At 40.1% G+C, this 18,321-nt stretch overlaps 2 protein-coding genes across 30 annotated transcripts in view; one reads left to right on the forward strand and one right to left on the reverse strand.

Annotated features, from left to right (window-relative positions):
* IL7 (interleukin 7) overlaps nucleotides 1-15,783 on the reverse strand; it is a 32,385-nt gene extending 16,602 nt beyond the window's left edge. Inside the window, exon 1 of the mRNA XM_038124868.1 lies at nucleotides 33-15,783. Within this exon, the coding sequence (XP_037980796.1) occupies nucleotides 33-42 (10 nt within the window). The 5' untranslated portion in view covers nucleotides 43-15,783. The remainder of the gene's footprint in view (nucleotides 1-32) is intronic.
* Nucleotides 1-18,321, forward strand: part of LOC119695711 (translation initiation factor IF-2-like) — a 92,084-nt gene that overhangs the window by 750 nt on the left and 73,013 nt on the right. For 8 of the 29 annotated variants that reach the window (XR_005255359.1, XR_005255356.1, XR_005255375.1 and 5 more), the window contains exon 2: nucleotides 18,052-18,174. The exons of 16 other annotated variants lie outside the window; for them this stretch is intronic. Coding sequence is in view for 5 of the 13 variants with exons in the window: in XM_038124710.1 (XP_037980638.1) it covers nucleotides 15,796-15,963 (168 nt within the window). In the remaining 8 variants the exon portion in view is untranslated. Of the gene's footprint in view, nucleotides 1-15,795; nucleotides 17,994-18,051; nucleotides 18,176-18,321 lie in introns of those variants that run through there. 5 more of the 29 variants (XM_038124740.1, XM_038124733.1, XM_038124750.1 and 2 more) reach the window with 3 other exon arrangements.

Raw genomic sequence — 18,321 nt, forward strand, 5'->3', positions numbered from 1 at the left:
CGGAGCGGGGCGGCGCGGGGCGCGCTCCTTACCATGGAACATGGTCCGTGCGGAGGCTGTCGGGGAGCTGCGCCGACGGGTCCGCGGTCATGGTGGCGGCGCCGCCTGGGCCATGACGCCCGCAGCCCGCGGAGCGCCGCGCAGGGGCCGAGAGGGGCCGGGCGGCCGGGCCGGGCTCAGCAGCCCCCCGGCGCCCGCCCGCCCGGGGGCACCGCGGCGCTGTCCGAAGCGGCGGCGGGACGGCCGGGCTTTGCCTTTCCCATGGGGCTCCGCCGGCCGCGGCTACTTTCACTTTCTGCTCCGCGGCGGCGGTGCTGCCCGCGGGCCGGCGGCGGGCGCGGGCGGCTGCGCGACCCCCGGGACGGGCGGCATCCCCGCTCCGCCGCCGCGGGGTCGGGAGCGCCTCGGGCCGGGCGGAGCGGCAGTGGCGGGGCCGGGCTGTGCCGGCTGGGGTTACATAGAGCCCCGGCTACACGCCCAGTGAGTGCCGTGTGTGCGGCCGGGGAGGGAAGGATGGATCTTGGCACTACGCGTGGAAAGAGCCGCTCATCCGCGGGGAGGATATCGTTGAAAAAAAAAAAAAAAAAGAAAAAAAAATCACTGCGTGTTGTGGAGTCGCTTTTTCAGAGGAGAGCCTGAAAGCTGATGGGCTGCCCTTTCGCTCCCTCAGCTGCCCTTGGATGGGTTGTGGAAGGCGGGACTGCCAAGAGAGCTCTGTCTCCGGTCAAGGGTTACCCCAGGCTGTTGGCATGGGCTCAGAAGCGAAAGGTGGATGGTTTCTGCACAGTTTGTCCTCTACACCCTTTCCCCCCGCTTACCCCCCGCTCTCTTCCCCTGCAAAATCATTTTGTGGAATCTGAAAGGATTGAGAAAGAATGGTGGATGGCTCAGGAAGGTGTTTCAACCTGGAAGACACCCAAATTCTATAAGGCAAACATGTACAAAGATGTGGTTTTCCTGGTAAATTCAAAATGCAAAAATTTTCATGTGCAGTTTAAAAGACTTGGAATAAAACAGGGTATTAAATATCTTAGTAGTGTCTCTGTCACATCTCCTGCCCAAAAACTTTCTGAGTTTTGAGTTCTACATCGCTCTTCCTGCTCTGCATGAGCACAGAGAGCTGATTCCATAACTCCTCTTTCTTCTCACAAGAGTGATTTTCTAAGGGGAGATGGATATTGAGGTGAGAATATTAAGGAGCAAATATGTGGAATGCTCAGGATGGTTTCCTCCCATTCTCTTGAACTGAAATTGTGCTGCTTCCTTCCTGTGTGAGGAGGTCCTCAGTCCCCTTTATTGTCTGTGAATTAGACTCTGCTTTAGATTGGCTATACATTTCTCATTTCTTTTTCTTTGGAAAAGAATTTAGTCAATTCTTTTTCTTGACAGAAGTATTCTGTCAAGATTCAAGTGAGAGGAGGTTTTCCACCCCTTCAGCTTTGAGGTGCTTGATTTTACTAATGATTACCCGTGACTACAATTTGGGCAAAGAACAGAGATCAGTATCAACACAGCTCCACACAAGGAGCGCCTGTACTTGCTTGTTCCTTAAATGAGTGCCAGCTTGGATGTGATGTATTGTTCAGTTCTTGAATTTGAACAAGGATTTTGCCTCTTTCATGGCTAAATTATCTAGTTCTTATTGTGTCTTAAGTTGTCGCTTGTTTGCTTGTTTTCATTTACTGTTTTCTTTTTTCTCTTCTGTCAAATATTGTCTGACAACATCTCTGTGCATTTCAATTTGCTGGCATGTGTGACTCAGAGAATGCCACAGGACTCTTCTTTTGGGGGGAGATTAGTACCTCGTGTAATGCTAGCAAATTTGTGAATATCTGTTCTATGGTCTGGTACTTAGAGACTTGCACTTTCAGTAATCAAATACTCTGAAAAAGCTGCACTATGAAGCTCCAGTCACGCAAAACTGTGTCACCAAGATCAACTTTCCTTCTCGGCAAGTAGTTCTTGCAATTTCTTACAACAGTACATGTGTGTTCACAAAATGAGATAGTTTATGCAGATTTTCAGGGCGCAAAATATAAAGGAGAAACTTCTTTAGCTTCTTTATTTATGTGAGTTTCCTGGCTGAAACATCAGGAAGACTGATAATTGCTTCAATTTAATTTTTTTCTTTAAATAATGTAATTGATGGAAGTCAGTATAGTAGCTCAATGCATTAATGGAAACATGACTGAAGGGTGATGCTGGAGTCCTTTACAGGAGTTTTCAGGAGTTTTGCTCTTTTCTTCAGTAGAGCCAGGATTTTTATTTTTTTTCTTTTTTTAAGATGAAGTCTGGTAAATGTATGAGAAACTTTTTATTCCGTCAAAATGACAAATAGATGGTGTGATCTGTGCTTTGTCCTATATCATGTGTTTAGATCCAATCAATCCCTCTTATGTGACCTAACCCTGGACCATGGTATAAACTTGTGATAAAGATGTCATTTTATTTATTTGTATGTTAAATATTCAGACTTTGTCTGTAAATTTTATGTGTTTTAAAAAAATGTCTTTAATCACTATATGCATTTTGTTTTCAAAGTGTTTCTTTTTAGTGATTTAGCAATATTTTGGATTTTTTTTTCTGAAAAGATTACCTGCCAAAAGATCAAATTCAAGTGTTCAGAAGAATTTTGTATTTTTTTCAAAGGAAAAACAAACACCAACCAGTTGAAAACTTAAAAGAAGGAATTTAAGCTTGATTATGTCAATATCATCTTAACAAACCATTTTAATAAAAAAATCATGAAAAGAGTCCTGAACATATAAAAGTCTATCCCAGCTGAGTCTTACCTTGTTTAAATTGCAAAACACAGTTGATGCCATGCTGTAATAGAGACTTCTTCCTCTGGAGTAGAATTAAGCTGCAGCTTGTCTGGGGCTGTGGGTAAAACCTTTGGAGGTAGAATAAAACTGAAATATTTCTGTAGAATTTCCGAGACAGTAGGTGTCCCACTTCACTTTCATACCTGGAGAATTTACAGAGCTGACTGTTTTAATAGGAGATGTATTAGCTTGATTATGTGGATAATTTGACTAAGTAAGATTCCAAATAAGCAGTCTCTGGAAAGATGTAGTCCAATGCAGGGCTTTGCTGCAAATGTGTGTAGTTTTCTCTTTCACACTGTTTTTGAAAATAACTTTTTAAACCATAAAAGAGAGTAGTGCAAACTGTGTATCCAACAACTGAAAGGCACCATTAATTTTAGCTGTTTGTGTATGAAACCATGTCACGTTCAATACATTTCCTGAGGACAGTTTCTCTAAATGAGTTTAAATTTAGAGATCCTCCTGACATGGTCAAATTCATTCTTAGAAAAGCGGGCATTGCATATTAAACTCCATCGGAATACTGATATTGCTACATGAGAACTACATGATTGCAAAGCACATAATTTCTTGTTACGATTCAGTTCTCCAAAGACTAAGTACTTCTGGGATTGTTGCTGTTTTTCTCCAGATGTTGCTTGTCAGCTTGAAGAGCTCTTTTGATCATGACTTTAGATTTGACTTTAGGCTTCTTGAAAACTTACAGTACCATTGGTGAATTATTAGCATTATTGAATAACATTAGTCAAAAAGTTATAAATATTTTTATGTCATTCTGGAATAAAAACTATGTGCTCCAGTTGTCACAAACTCTGGAGTTCAGGAAAGTGTGACCACTGTTATGCTCTTATTTTTCAGAAAAAATATGTCTGATAGTTAAATTTTTTGTAACTAACTGGGAGAAGGTGGGGAGAAAAAGAGACATATTGGCCTCTACACCTTCCACTAAATAAATCTGAACCTACAAGAGAATCCTCACTTAGCTGGGATTCAGTTATCTTTATTGTGCACCCAAAACTCTCATTGATACTCAGGTCTGGAAGGTTCTAATCTTCTGCTGTATTTGGGTTAGACCAAGAGACCTAATATTACCATCGCACTAGAACACCCACTTTTTATAAATTATTGTTGGTACTTTTTGTGTACAAATGGTTTGTCCTGTCACTGAGGTGAGCACTGAAAAAAACCACATGAACTGACTGATAAACAGGTTTTAATATGGAATTAGATCTTACGTTCTTTCAAATGTAATGTATGCATCTCTTTTGCTTTGGCAAGAATTAAAGAAAAAAACATTTCTGGAAAACTATTAAGATAAGATTTGTGGGCGTGTGGGAAACTCACAGGAATGTTTTGTTATCAAGCTTCAGAATAGAAGGGGTAATTACTTTCTCTTCCTGTCTTGCTGTGCAGGATGATGCCAATAAAGATTTTATCAAGAGCAATATGCCAAATAAGAGTATTTTGAGAAACCACCACTAGGAAGGGGAGGTCTCCCAAGGGTAGCACTACCAGTATTGAGGAGATGGTGGCAATCAGGCTCCTCACTCCTGGCTGCCAGGGCACTGTCCCAGAGCCCGGTGCATGAATCAGGCTTTGCCCCAGCCTCCCCAGAGTGGTGTCTGCTGGTGCCTGGGGTGTGCCCGAAACCCAGCTGGGACTGCACCCCGGGCCACATCATCGGCTGGCGTCAGCTCCAGCGGGACAGTCCTCCTCACCAGGCAGAGGTTTTGAGCTGATTCTTCTTTGTTTCAGTGCCTCAGATGAGGATGGATGTGGGAGAAATGGATATTTCAGCCAGGAAAAATTATGAAAATCCTGTTCCTGCTTTAGAGATGCACAGAAGAAAGAAGGGATTGGGTGTTGGTTTCTGTCAATGCATATTCTTCTACTTTTCCTACTTTAACAAGTGCCTTTTTAGGGAGGAGGGGAGATCTGGTAACAGATAATCAATAATAACAGATAATCAACAATAATCATTGCAGATATTAACCCATATTGAAATTATGACAATTTCATTGTATTTCAGGGTCCTGAAATTTCCTTTGGGTTTGGTGTTGTGCTTTGAAGAGTTTCTTTTCCAAAATTATAATAAAATATTTTTATAATTTGAGTAAACCTATATGTCTTAGTGGTCTTTCTTTTTACAATGTTATATATGCAAGTGCAAAAATGCATTTATTGAACTTTTAAATTTTCTCCTCTCTTTCATTGCCCACTATTTGTTTTGAAAAAATGTGGTTAGTGAGTTGATTTCAGGCAAACTGTCCCTGAAATAGTACTCAATTTCTTCCATTTTTTGGCTTTTCCTTTTTTTTTCTTTTAATATGCTTTTAAATTAATTTTTTTTTTGAGAGAACTGGAAGTCTTCCTTCAGGGTGGTTTTAAAGGCAGCCAGAAAATCACCCTGAAAAGTCACAGCAACTTAATTGGAGCCACTGTCGTAGGGAGTAAAATTAAATATCTACAAATTTTTTAGAACCGGAGGAGTACCTGAGGAATGGGTGTCAGGTCTTAAATCTTGGAAATATGATACAGGTGCTAAAGGTTATTTTTATCCTTGCTTTGGATTAATAAATGTCTGTCTTCGATTACAGTTCTGATGAAAGGTTTAGGTCTCTTCCTAAATTAATTAAAAGACATTTTTTTCTCCATCTGAAAGAGGTATTGGAGGGGTTTGTTAGTTTTTCTTTGGTTTTTCCTGTAAAATCTTCTCTCTGATTAAATGTTTATTTTAGGAAGAAATATTCTGCGTGCTTCATACGTAACATAAAGCTGACTCCTTTTTCCACGGTGTGAAAACTTACTTAAGTATGATGAATTCTGTGAACTTCAGGGCTTTTTGATTTTGCTAATCACACTTTTCCAGCCTTGGTATGGTTTTACTTTATCAACTTTTACTTGATTTAAATCCATCCACTTAAAAAAACTTATGAGATGTACTCTTTACTATCAAGAAGCTGCATTTATTGCATAATGGTAAACTATCCTGAAGAGTAACCCTGTTCTTAAAACTAATTTAATTTTTAAAAAAATCTATACAAATGGTTTGAATACAATACAATGGTTTTAAATAGAGAACTCTTACTGTAAGTGTGGATTTTGGGGGCCTAATCCTGCAACCTGTGCCTGCTTAGCCCCAATTTAACATACCTAGCTTAGATGCTTATTTGTAAGCAAAAGATTAATTTGCAGATTTGAAACGTGAACTTTGAAATTTCCCCTTTGAAGATTTTAATCATTTCCTACATTTATTTTGCTGCTGTCTGGAGTTGCCCTGAAATAATTCCAAACACATCTCTATCTTTGAAGATTACAAATTATGTTGTAATAGTAGTGGAAACCATTACAAATGTACCTTTCTTCCTTGTGTGTGTGATCTGTGTGTGGTTAGAGTGGGAGGGGGTGGTTAAGAAAGAGAAAAACTACAATTAAAATATGATTAATAGTGCGGTTTGCCCAATAAGCATCACCTGGCAAATCAAAACAGTCAGTGCACGCTGAGACTTGAATTTCTTTTTTTAACAATGTATGCTTATGTATTACATGAAGATCTAGCCATAGTATTTCGCAAGAACAGTGTGCAGGTACTGTGGTTTTTTTGTTTTATGTGTCCATTTTAAAGGGCTGAATTTGAAACAGTGGATGGATATGTGTGTGCTTGTTCTGAGCTGTTTGGGCCTTTTATTGCCTTTGGTTGTTGTTGTTTCCCTCAGCAGAGATAACAGCACCAGCTCTAAAAAAATGACCTGAACTTATTCTAACCTACGGAAAAAAGATCAAATAATAATGTGAGCTGTGAAACAAACGGAAAGAAATGAGTGAATGCCAGTAGTAGATATTTTTTATTGTTTTAAATTGCATTCACAAATTGTTCTCAAAATATTAAACAGTGACAGTTTTCAGAATGATGAAGACTCAAGCTAAACATGACTGTTGAGACTCTCCATGCCTTGCATCCACAATTACTATTGTCTAATTAATTGGTCTTTAACAGGCTGTTGTGATTTCAGAAAGATATTCTTGAATGTCCCCCCTTGCATTAAAGATTTGGGTCTCTTTCAAGGTATTAAAAAGGCATGTCATTATGAAGAAACAACACCAATAAGGGATGCAGCTAATAAAGGTCGCTATATTAATAGTAAAGACTTCCTGACTCTGCAGTTTTTAACCCCTTCCTCTGTAGAAGTATTACAGAAATATACTACACATCTCTTAGCTCTTATCCGTGGTTTATTTGATGGAATTCTGGGCCATACAGTTTTGGAAGGAAAAATAACTGGCCTGTAATTCACAAGTTATTTCACAGACAGAGTTCCATTTTGCCACATGTTTTATTTGATGTGTTTTTATAGGGGCACTGAGAAGCTGTGGCATTTTCTCTGTGTGTCACACCCAGCATTATCCGTTATCTTTCCTGACCCAGATGATACAATTTAGTGTCTTTTTGTCTGTGTATGGCTAAGATTAGGGCAAGGCTGTGAGCGAGGCTGTGAGCAAGGCAGCTGAAGATGTGTTTAGGTAAGACTGTGTGACCGGGACATTTCAGGAGGCAAATGGGGGTTTCAGCACGGAGTTATGGGTCTCTTTGGGAATCCTAGCCCACCACTGGCGACCTGGGCCCCTAAATCAGGAGGGCTTGTGGTGGAACTGCAGTATCTTCCACAGAGGCAGAGCCTTGCAGATACTGTGACATCATACACACTGCCTTGAGTTGCTTCTGAAGAACACCCTGGCAAGAGATCCCTGTGCCACAGTGTTCACATATTTGTGTTGTGACCCCTTAAGGGACTTCTGGTACAGCAAATGCAGCCTTACTTGGGGCACTCCTGGGAAAAATACCAGTCTCAAATCCATGGGACATTCTTCTTGCACTTATCCTGCCCCAGCTTAATATTCCTGTGCCCTGCTGTTTTTTTGAATGCAAATACTTTATCTAGTGGTGGTCATAACACAGCTTGTGAACCTGGACAAGAGTCCTCCCCAGTGCCAATTGGTGAATATACTAGCACCTTTGCTTCCATGGATTTGGACTAAGGTGTTCAGGAGATGTAAGGACTGCTTCCACTAGTTGCAAATCTTGGGACACAAACTCAAATTGCTATCCCCTCCATTTCCCTTGCATGTAAACCTCTCCTCAGTGGGAATCAGAGCTCACTCTTACTGTTTGGCAGGTAGAAGAATGGGAACTTCCTTCATTTGTGTGCTTTTAGGAAAAGAGTTTCGATGTGACTCTAGGAGACAGATACAAAGAAAGTACCAAATTTTCTAGCTCTTGTAAAGGAATCAAAGAAATTTTTACTGTTATATAAACCAAGACACCTCAGCTTGTTAGCACTTGGAAATGGTAAATAGAGAATGGATCCAGAAGAAGTTGCACGCGGGGTCTCAGTATGGAGATAGCAAGGCCAGGTCAGCTGAGGCATTGGCCAACCTCCTCTAATGGAAGGTGTCCCTGCCCACAGCAGGGTGGTTGGAAAAAGATGATCTATAAGGTCCCTTTCCAACCCAAACTATTACATGAACTCTATTGGTGCCACAGCAGCCAAGGACCCTGCAGCCCTGCTCCTGCTGCCTCACCATAGCTGAGTGAAATAGCAGAAACAAACCAGTGCTATCCAGATGGGTTACAAAACTGTTTAAAAGCCAAGTCTGTCTCACAAGGAGTGTTTTAGTTGATACAGTGGAGCATATGAAACTGTGAAGACAACATTATATGAGAGTTTGGACTGGAATTCCAGAAGGACGTTCCTTTGACACTGGATTGCATAAAGAACAACATGAGGACATGATGGTGCATGGGCAGCACTGTCATCACCCCCAGTAAGACTCCATCTCCCAGGGACTGACTTCTCTTGGGCTGGGTTCTCAGTGCACTTTGGCATGTGGCTATTAGTGTGTACTCAGCTTACCAAGAGCTGCTTAGTCCATGGGAAATGCTAGGGATCACCAGCTTTTCCATTTTTCTACTTCAAAGATTACCAGTTTCTTCTTATTCTGTCCTTCCTGTTCACACTGTTTGGAGTCAATGTGTGGCACGAGGCTGTAACAAGTCAAGTCACAAGTGTCCTGTGGTCATCTAGAAGCCACCTGAGGAAGGATTCTGGAATAACTTTTAACCAGGTTAAAAGTTTACCAGAAGCTTAAGCTCCTGGAAAACTGCCTCTCCCTGATTCTGTCAAAAGATCTTTTTGGCCATTCCCTGTAAAGAAGCCTTCCATTGTCAGTAACTTCTGGCTTGGCAAATTACCAAAGAGCCTGTCGAGAAAACTTACATCCTACAGTGATCTTTCAAGCTTGTCTACATCCCAGATGGAGATGTACCCAGGCATTGACGAGAAATTGCTGTCAGAAATTGATCAGAACAAGACAGGACAGACCCATTAGGGAGGGGGAACTGGAGGACATCCTTCTGCTCCTTGCCTGGGGAGGTGTTTCCAACATAAGCCTCAGAAAGTGATCAAGACATTTTCCACAAGGCACATCTATAGAAAATTCAATGGGTTGCCAGCTTCCCTCCCTTGGATGTCTGGATTCAGTGGGACATCTGCCTCTCAGATCCTTCTGGTGACAATTAAGTCTATTCTTTGCCCTTTTCTAGAAATATTTAACAAAGATACTAGGTCCAGAAATTTTAGAAGTGCTCAGTATTGTCAAGATTGGAGTTACCACTACTAAGCCCTGGAGCACAGCTTTGGTGAGTGGGTTAGGTAGAACCAGGAGGATTATCTGAAGGCATGACAGTACCAGATCAGCTGGTAAGAAAGTTATCAAATACTCAGGGATTCCTTCCCTCCCTTTTCATTCCTGTGCCTAAGGTGTGCACCAGGGATGGATGGCTTGGTGTGCAAGCCTGAGAGGGATGAAAGGGAATTGGCCCCATGGGAATGATAAAGTGTCCCATGTTCACAGGGAGTGGGGATGTGACAACCTCCCCCTCCCAGATTTTCTGCACAATTACAATTAATGGGCATGGGGGAGTAGAAGGCTGCAGCATTTTGCTTTTTCCAAAAACACTTTGTGAGAATACTTTTTGGTTATCTTGCCTCACCACACACACGAATTGAAGATTATAAATAAGGCAGATTCATATTTATTTTAAAATAATTTTTAAAAGAATAGCAAGAAGGTAAAGTGTACGTGATTTTTCTGGTGCAACACTAAATATTAAAATGCTGGAGATCCCCTGTGGAAATGCTTAAGGGCTAGCCTGTTTTTTTCCCTTATCAGTTCTCCTCACTCCATAGGGAGCCTGCCAGAATAAAATCAGTCTGGTGATAACTCCTTCTTCAGAGATAGCCTGAAACACAGATGTGAGTCTGGTTATCATGGCAGGAGATGGGCTGATGTCTGGGTGGCATGGAGGTGGGGTTGGTTCATGATTTTCCTGTGCTGACTGCCTATGGGGTAAGGGATGAAGCTCTGCTGGGCTGGGCCATGTGTGCCTGTCAGGGACTTAGGCACTGATCAGCACTTTGGCCTCTTAAAATGTGTTGGCATCACTGCAGTCAAAGAAAACAAGGAAAGAAGTTGTTAGAGACTAAAATGACAAAGCCATGCATGAGCGTGCAGTGTCAGCCACGGCCAGCTCCCACATAGGTTTTTCCTTTTTAAATTACATCTCCACAGTTGGCTGTTCCTGTCTGAGCAGGGACACCAAATAATGGGAGGAGGAGAAGGGGAAGCAGTGGGTAGTCTGGAAATGACTTTCACCTTTCAGGCAGGCAGCTCTCTGCATGATGCTCTGGGTGTGGTTGTGCCACATGTGAAGCACAGCCACGTGCCACATGGCAATCAGACAGAGTCGGCAGCTAAACAAACCAGCGAGTCAGGTGAGAAATGTGCCTGAAGCAGGCCAGGCTGGAAAGGGGCTTGGCAGCGTGTATGAAGGTGCAGTGGCTGCTGCACAGGCTTCCGTGCCTCACAGTGATTTCTGGAGCAAGGCTGCAAGCTTAACAGTCTGAAAAAGCTTAAGGTGCAATCAGCAGTGCAGGATACTTTAGCCCCAAGAGAATGAAGTTGCTAGTATGTTGCCTTGCTTAGGAGGAGACATCTGCCTGTTGGTGCTCTCCGCAGTGCTTGTGCTTTTAAAAATCAAATTGTCCATTTCAATTTGTCATTTACAATTTGAAAACACTTTTGGAAGTGACAACTGAGATTGACATACAGGTTTTGGTTTTCAATATCTCTGTAGTAAGTGCTGAAGAATTAGGAGATTAAAAAATTTGCAAAACTGCAGTAAAAGTGAATAAGGCACGTTTCTCTAAGTCAGATGTCTTTATCTTCTATTATTATCAAGGTATCTCAAGTGTCATCCTTTACTAGTATCTTCATCAAAAAAGGTTGAACATCTGGAGGAACTAGACTAGAATAGAGTTTTTAAGCTGAAACACCCCCTGCAGCCCCCCCCCCCCCCCCGATTATTTTGTGCATTAGTTATATGTAAAATTATTGATCCAAGATCTTCTTGGCTTATGCTTTCTTCTTGTGTCACTTTACCTTTAAGCTTCACCATAAAGATGTCTGTTCCCAGCCTGATAATATTATTGATAGATTATTTCAGGAAAATTTAAATAGAAACAGGCTGACTGACTTCTGAAAGGAGAAACACTGAAGAAAAATACTTGCTAGGATGGAACTTGTTCACTCTAGCTGCCCACAGGTAGGAGAAAATTGGCATAGCTCACACAAAACATTTTTAACATTCCAGTTAAAACTTGAAGTGATCTGTCATCTGCAGCAAATATTTGTTCTGGCTTTTGCAGGTATCTGTCAGTGCTGGCTGGGTCTGCCTGTATGTGCCAATGTTAAAGGGTGGCCTTCCCTTGCTGCTTCAGGGTGCTTACAGTAGGATGGGAGAGAAGGACCTGCTTTGGAGCAGCATGGAAACAAGTGGCAAAAGCTTTATGGAAAGTGTTTCATTTTTCAACAGAGTTAGGGCCAAAATAAAAGGTGTTGCATATAGTGGAAACATTTGCATGCTGTTTCTTATGTAATTTATTATTTGTTTTGTCCTTTATCAACAAGTGATTTGATTCCCTATACTCCTTTTCAATAACCAATGAAGGCTTTGTTTGCTTTCCCCTTTCTGTATCACCTGTGAGACAGTTTTTTGAATACACATTGCCCATGAATACAGATTTGCCCATGAATGCAGACTGATTTCAGAGGTACATGTCTCTGAAGAAGATATGCAAAAATGTAGTATCAGTAGAAGGGCCAAGGCTGAAAGATGGTTTCTTTGATTTATAAACTGATAAACTGCTAAGTGTATTGCTAACTGAATCCAGTGGCATTCACCACAGTGATCATTATGCAGTTAACTGTTTCATCCAAGAGCTGCTGTCAGTGAGTACCATCATTAAAAATCAACACTCAGAACTACCACTGCTAAGTGTCCTCCTGGTTGTTTCTCTGACATGGAAAAAGAAGCATGCTGATAAAATTGTCTTTTATCTAATAGGTCATTTGCCTCTTGCTCTGAAGAAAATGACCCCATTAGGTAGCAGTAGTGCTCTACATTTCCACAAAGTAGAAGATAATTATGGGATACTAGTATACTTTCATATGGGATATGGAAGTCTAGTTAGAAACCAGAAGAAGTATTTCTGTTATATGTTTATTATCTCTGGTGGAACTTCATGTCAAACAGTTCAGAAAGCCAAAAACTTCTGAATTCTGTCATTTAGGCATTGAGCAAAACTGATGGTCATAAAGCACCTGATTTTTTTAATTAAAATGAATAATTGTACACCTCAAGATGCCTTGTTATTTCAGATGCATTTGTAGAACAAAAACTGATTGAGCTCAGAATAAATAAGATTTCTTGAATAAAAGTGCCTTTTTTGGTCTTATCTGAAATCATATTGCAGAATTCTGAGTAGGTCTTTAACAAAGGAAGTTGCCTAAATTCAGCAACTTGCAAAAAAATGTGAATATATATTCACTCTCATCTCCAAATCCACAAAGGCCCAGCAGTCATTCTGGGTCCCTGTTTTCTGCCCTCTGGTTTAGGCGACTGGAGCACAGCTCAGAGATTGGGAGAGACATGCTCTGCAATCCTTGTTTAGTGTGACAGATTGGCCCAACACATGCAGCTGAAACTTGGCAGTCCAGGTACCCTGCAAAGTTAAATTCTGCATAGACACGTTTACCTTTTTGTTAGCTACAAAAAACACATTTGAAGGATTGAACCAAATACTGTGCTCTGATAACTGGAGATGTAGCCTTGCGAATTTGGAGACTCAAATGACTGATGGTTTACACATCAGATTTGTACTTCAGTACAAAACTGCAGTGTGTGTATGAAGCTTTCCCTGTTGCTCATCTCTGGCTTAGGCCATGTCAATAAAACTGTCAATAGTAAATTAAACTGTCAATAGATGCCAGTTTAATAAGGTCGGATATGCTGTGTACTTCTAGAAGTTTTAGTAAGTGTTCCTATAGCTGTTGGTTAATTTGAGATCATAGCACTCTGACCTCCTGTTGTACATATTTACTGAAATTGTATGTGCTTCAAACATGGATCAGGTGACTTTTCATAGTAGTTTAACTTCTACTATTTCCTTCCAAATGCACCAAACTTTCCTAATGTGCCATATTTGTACAGATGTCGCTTTCTGGGTCCATACTCTTCATTTTTGGAAAGATAGAATTGTTAAAAAATAATAACCTGTGCAGAAATGGATTGGTTTCTGGAATACCTATTGTCTTCCTAATTAATCTAAAAGTTCTGGGCTACAAATCTATACAGGCTACTACTCCAAGAAATGGTGGCATAATGATTTGATACGTGAGGGTGTAAACTGCTGACAGTGAAAGATGTAAATACTTCTTTTATAAACTTCAGTAATTCACTTATTAAATAACTTACTTCCTTGTAGCACCAAGTCACACTATAATGCAGTGGTTGTTGGACATAGACCTGTAAAGCTTCTTTCATAGTTAAACCATAACCAATACTTACTGTTTGAATATTGCAAAAGCAGTGTCTTCGAAAAAGCAGAGGTTTTACTTTCTTATTTGATAGAATACTTTTATGTGTAATGTATTCCAAGTTATTGTATAGTTGATTTTTAACCAATTACCAATTACCAGTATGCAAAACACCCTGTCATAGTACTGGTAACACTTGGTATGTAGTTGCACACTTTAAAACATTATATCTCTACTTTTTTTTCCCGTAGATCTTCTTCCCTTTTAGTGGAAGGATTATATAGGAATTGAGCAACTCTCATTTCAACCTTTTTCTGTGCAAAAAATAAAAGTTTTTTGTGGTCAGGAGGAAAAAATTTCAAAGGCTTAAGAGAATGAATAGGTTCGTTAAAACCAAGGCTTCCAAACCTTAGAACTAGAATCAACTTAAGTCAGTTTTAGAAATATTTAATTGTTGTCAGTACTTTACTGAAGAGATTTTATTTAGAGCCAGCTAATACTTGGCTTATAAGCAAATATATTGTGTAAGGAGTCCTTTTCTACGCACTACACCATCACGGCAGCCTACCTCCTCTTAGCCTAGTGCTATCTTTTAAGCATTGCTGCCAAAGGATTTGGATCTTGCTATCTCAAAATGCTGGTTTCCTTGGCTGATATGAACAGCAAGCTGGCTAATATGAAGATACTACACAGTTCCGCCTAGATGGGTGAAGGAGACTCAATGCCTTGACAGGAGGAGTGGCTTTAATATAAAGTTGTGCTTTGTTGTAAATCAGATAATCACCATGAGAGAGGGGATTATGAAACCTTGCAGTTTGCAGCCAACCTGATAGGGAAAGCTAGGGAAAGCTACGTTCACTCCCTGATTTGGGGTTTTTTTTCAGTATGTGGTGCTGAACTACCACCACTCTGTGCTGGAGCAGGGTTTAGGGTTACATCTGTAATGTCCCAACACAGCTCTTCATTCCTCATGATGGCTTTTTCTAACAGAGCAGAACCAAAAATTGCTTGCCCTTTTCTAAATAGCAAAGGTCAAAAGTAAATGACACTATAGTGTGTTTATATTTTTATCCTCATATTTGTATTGCCCTGACAAATTATGATATATTACATTTATGATCATGTGTGATTTTGTATGAGTCATCATGTCTGAGATTTGCAGAGCTTAAAAGAAGCACGAAGCACAGATGTTGGAATGGCGTTTTCTGGCGACCTTTCACTGCCTTTATGTCTCTGAACATTATTCCGTGGGTTTGAAAAATGTAGCAAGAAAACATTTTTGTAGACATGGATGCTCTAAATATTTGTTCCTTGAAGGGTTTTGGAATTTCTGATGTGCAGAACACTTGTTGGTGGCCTTCAGACAGCTGGCTGATCATGTTGAGCAGGCACTGCTCCAGACACTTGGTGCTTACAGGATGGTATTTCATCCAGTTCTGCAGGGTAGACAGGGACCCTGTGTGACTGCAAATGGAAGTAGGGAGTTCTGTATATTCACTGTGATACAACCACATCATAAAAGCACTTGAGAACGTCCATTCTATTATTAAACATGGGTAATGCTCCCTGTAATGAAATTATAGCCACTCAGGCCTTCTCTCTCAATTAAAAAAAAAAAAGAAAAGCGACTAAACAAACCATTATTTTACATGGTTTTATTTGCTCCTTTGCATATCCACTCTACTCTCAGGGTTTTCAGGGGGTTTTGTGTGTTTGTTAGACTTCATCTTCTTCAGTTATATGAGATGGCATTGTGGTGGTCTAATATATGAGATATATTTTAAATAGATTTTCTCTAGCCTAATTATTGAGGATTTTATTATATAATAAAAATATTATAAAATAAAAGTTATTATAAAATAAAAATATTATATAATAAAAACTCCATTTGTCTTTATTGTCAATATTTTGGGTATATCCACCTGTGAATGATGTGGACTTTTTAAACAACTTTTCAGGCTTGAAAATTGGTGGCAGTATAACCCCAGAATTTCTGTAGGCTAGCCCTTCATTTCTGAACCCTTCATTGCAGAAAGAACAAGGAACTGGAAACAGCAAAATTTCTCCAGGAGGCCTAGTCCTGAGAGGAGGTCAAACCCTGCTGTTACAAGGAACTAGAAGTGTTTTGCACCAGTTTTGCAAAACAGGGTTCCAGGTAGGGATGCTTGCTCTGGGGGAAAATGAGTCTATGTCCTTCTGACCCTGGGCTGTAATCCTTCAAGCTCTTCTCAAACTAGGAAGGCTCTCTCTGACAAGCTTCCTTAAAATAAAGTGTTAAAAATTAAAGAATTGCACTGAGAAGAGTTGTAAATGAAAATGGATTTCAGTACTTCAGTGCAATCTCATGTACCACAGTCCTTTATAGATTTTAGCTAATTAGGTGAAAACCAAAAGCAGATGCTTTCAGTCTTGGATACACCTCAAGATCAGCATCCCTCAGTATGAATTCTTGGGAGAAGGATGACAAGCTGTCAGCACTAGGTAAAAATTATGGCTTTTTTCAAAACATACATAAGTGAAGGGTGTGACTAAGTAGTTGAGATTTCCAGGAAAGAGAGAGTCAAGAAATGAATCAGCAAACATGAAGGAAGAATATCTAAAATGTCTAAGACCAGACATCTGTTATGAGATATGAAATGTTTTCTTGTCTTCTATTTCCATCAATTCTCTCCTTTCCCAGGCTACTCCATGTTCTACTTTTGTGAATGTAGTGATTAGAATTATTAAACTATTCAAACACTTTGATTCAGAAATGAGGAGAGAAAACAAAAATATGCCATGAAATAAATTAATATGCTTATTAGTGTAAATGTAATACTGTAATATATTAATCTTTTTCACTCTTTGTTTCCATCTTCTATTTTTTTTCCCTTTCTTTAAATTGGTCATCTGATACATCCTTATGTAAGAGATTAACAGAATTTTTACTGGTTACTTGAACATATTCCTGTTCATTTTTTTTACTTTATGTGAAGTGCAAATTTTTATAAATAATCTTTGTTGGGAGACATGTCTGCAATTTATACTATTGAGAGCTATTCAATAGTAGTCCTTCTCAAATAAGAGAATTTAGAGCAGCAATTAAGAGTCAGGATGTTGCATCAGCCAACATTTTATGCCACCCCAAATTAAAATCTTTTGAAATTGTTTGAAATTAAAGCTGCTTGCGCTCTCTGAAGACTTGAAAGACAGGAAAAGTGCTGAGAAAACAGATGGGGTAGGAAAGAGGAGGAAGGGAAAGAGGAAAAGTAGGGATAGGTGAGTGGTTAAGACCAGTCAACTATCTCCAATTTCCAGATAAATTCTGGAATGACAATTCTAAATACATATAAGTACTTGAGAGGTCAAAATGAGATTGATTATAATCAGCAAGTTGTGTTGAGCCAATATTATTTCTTTCTTTGTTAGGATAACATGTCATTTGAAGAGAGAGGAAGCTATAAATTTAATGTGCCATTGCGTTATTAGGGCTTTTGATACTGTTATTTATGACAGGCTTGTACAGTAAGAGAAATATGGGCAAGATAAGGTATAACTAGCTGGGTGAGTGACCTAGAATTCGGATTTCAAACAAACTTGTCACTGAGAACACTGTCAAAGATGTAGAAAATATATTTTGGAAGGGTGTCCCCTGCTAACCCCTGTGTTGCCTGTGTAATGGGGAGTGTGCCGTGGCACTGTGAGGGGTGTAGTGCATGCTGGAGGATAAATTCTGCAAAAAGCCTCGATGAGCTAAGGTAGTTCTGGGAAGAGGAGAAGGAGAATAAGCATTTCAATAGGAAGATGTGAAAGGTCTGTGCCTGGTAGCAGTGAGCCAGTACAAAGCAAATACAGAGTTGTGAGTGTGACTGTAAAGCAGACAATGAATAAGCATTGACCTTTTCTGTGCCATCTCTTTCTGTGCTTTTCCCATTACAATAAGTGTGGACAGGGTATTTTCTTCTGTCCTTTATAACCTTTGCCTGATGGACTGCATTTTTACTTTGGACAGCCTCATTCTGTCCTTCATGCTTCAAAAAGATTTTTGCCCCTCACTCATTTCCTGTTGTATACTTTCTTCTTGAGTTCAGATAATTGAGGACTCATAAGTGATCTGGTTTTAGGTTTCATCTTTTATTCTTTTTTTTTTAGATGATTCAATTGCTTAAAATTTTTTGGAATTGTACTTCTTTTCTGCCAGTCTAATATAATCAGTTCCTTTGAAGTGGTATCTTCTGTCTTGGTATCCCTTGCTCCTCTTCCTCTTTATATATATATATATATTTTTTTTTTTTAATTTTTTTTCCAGAAATGCTAAACTAGTGCATAATGGTTCTGCTACTTGACCTACCTGTGTATGCACAGCTGACTCTCTTGGCAGCACTGCTGACCATTGGAGGTCTTCTCTCAGGGGGTGCTCTCCTGGCACAAGGTAACAGGATATTTTTCCCTCCCACGCTTGCTCTGCCACACATTCAGCCTACGTTAATTGCCCAGTCCATTCTCAGCTATGCTAACTGACCCAGGCAACCACACTTACAATTTCCTACATTTAGGGGCTTCCATTCATATTCCTGCA

Source organism: Motacilla alba, chromosome 2 (assembly GCF_015832195.1).
Source record: "Motacilla alba alba isolate MOTALB_02 chromosome 2, Motacilla_alba_V1.0_pri, whole genome shotgun sequence".
Lineage (NCBI taxonomy): Eukaryota > Metazoa > Chordata > Aves > Passeriformes > Motacillidae > Motacilla > Motacilla alba.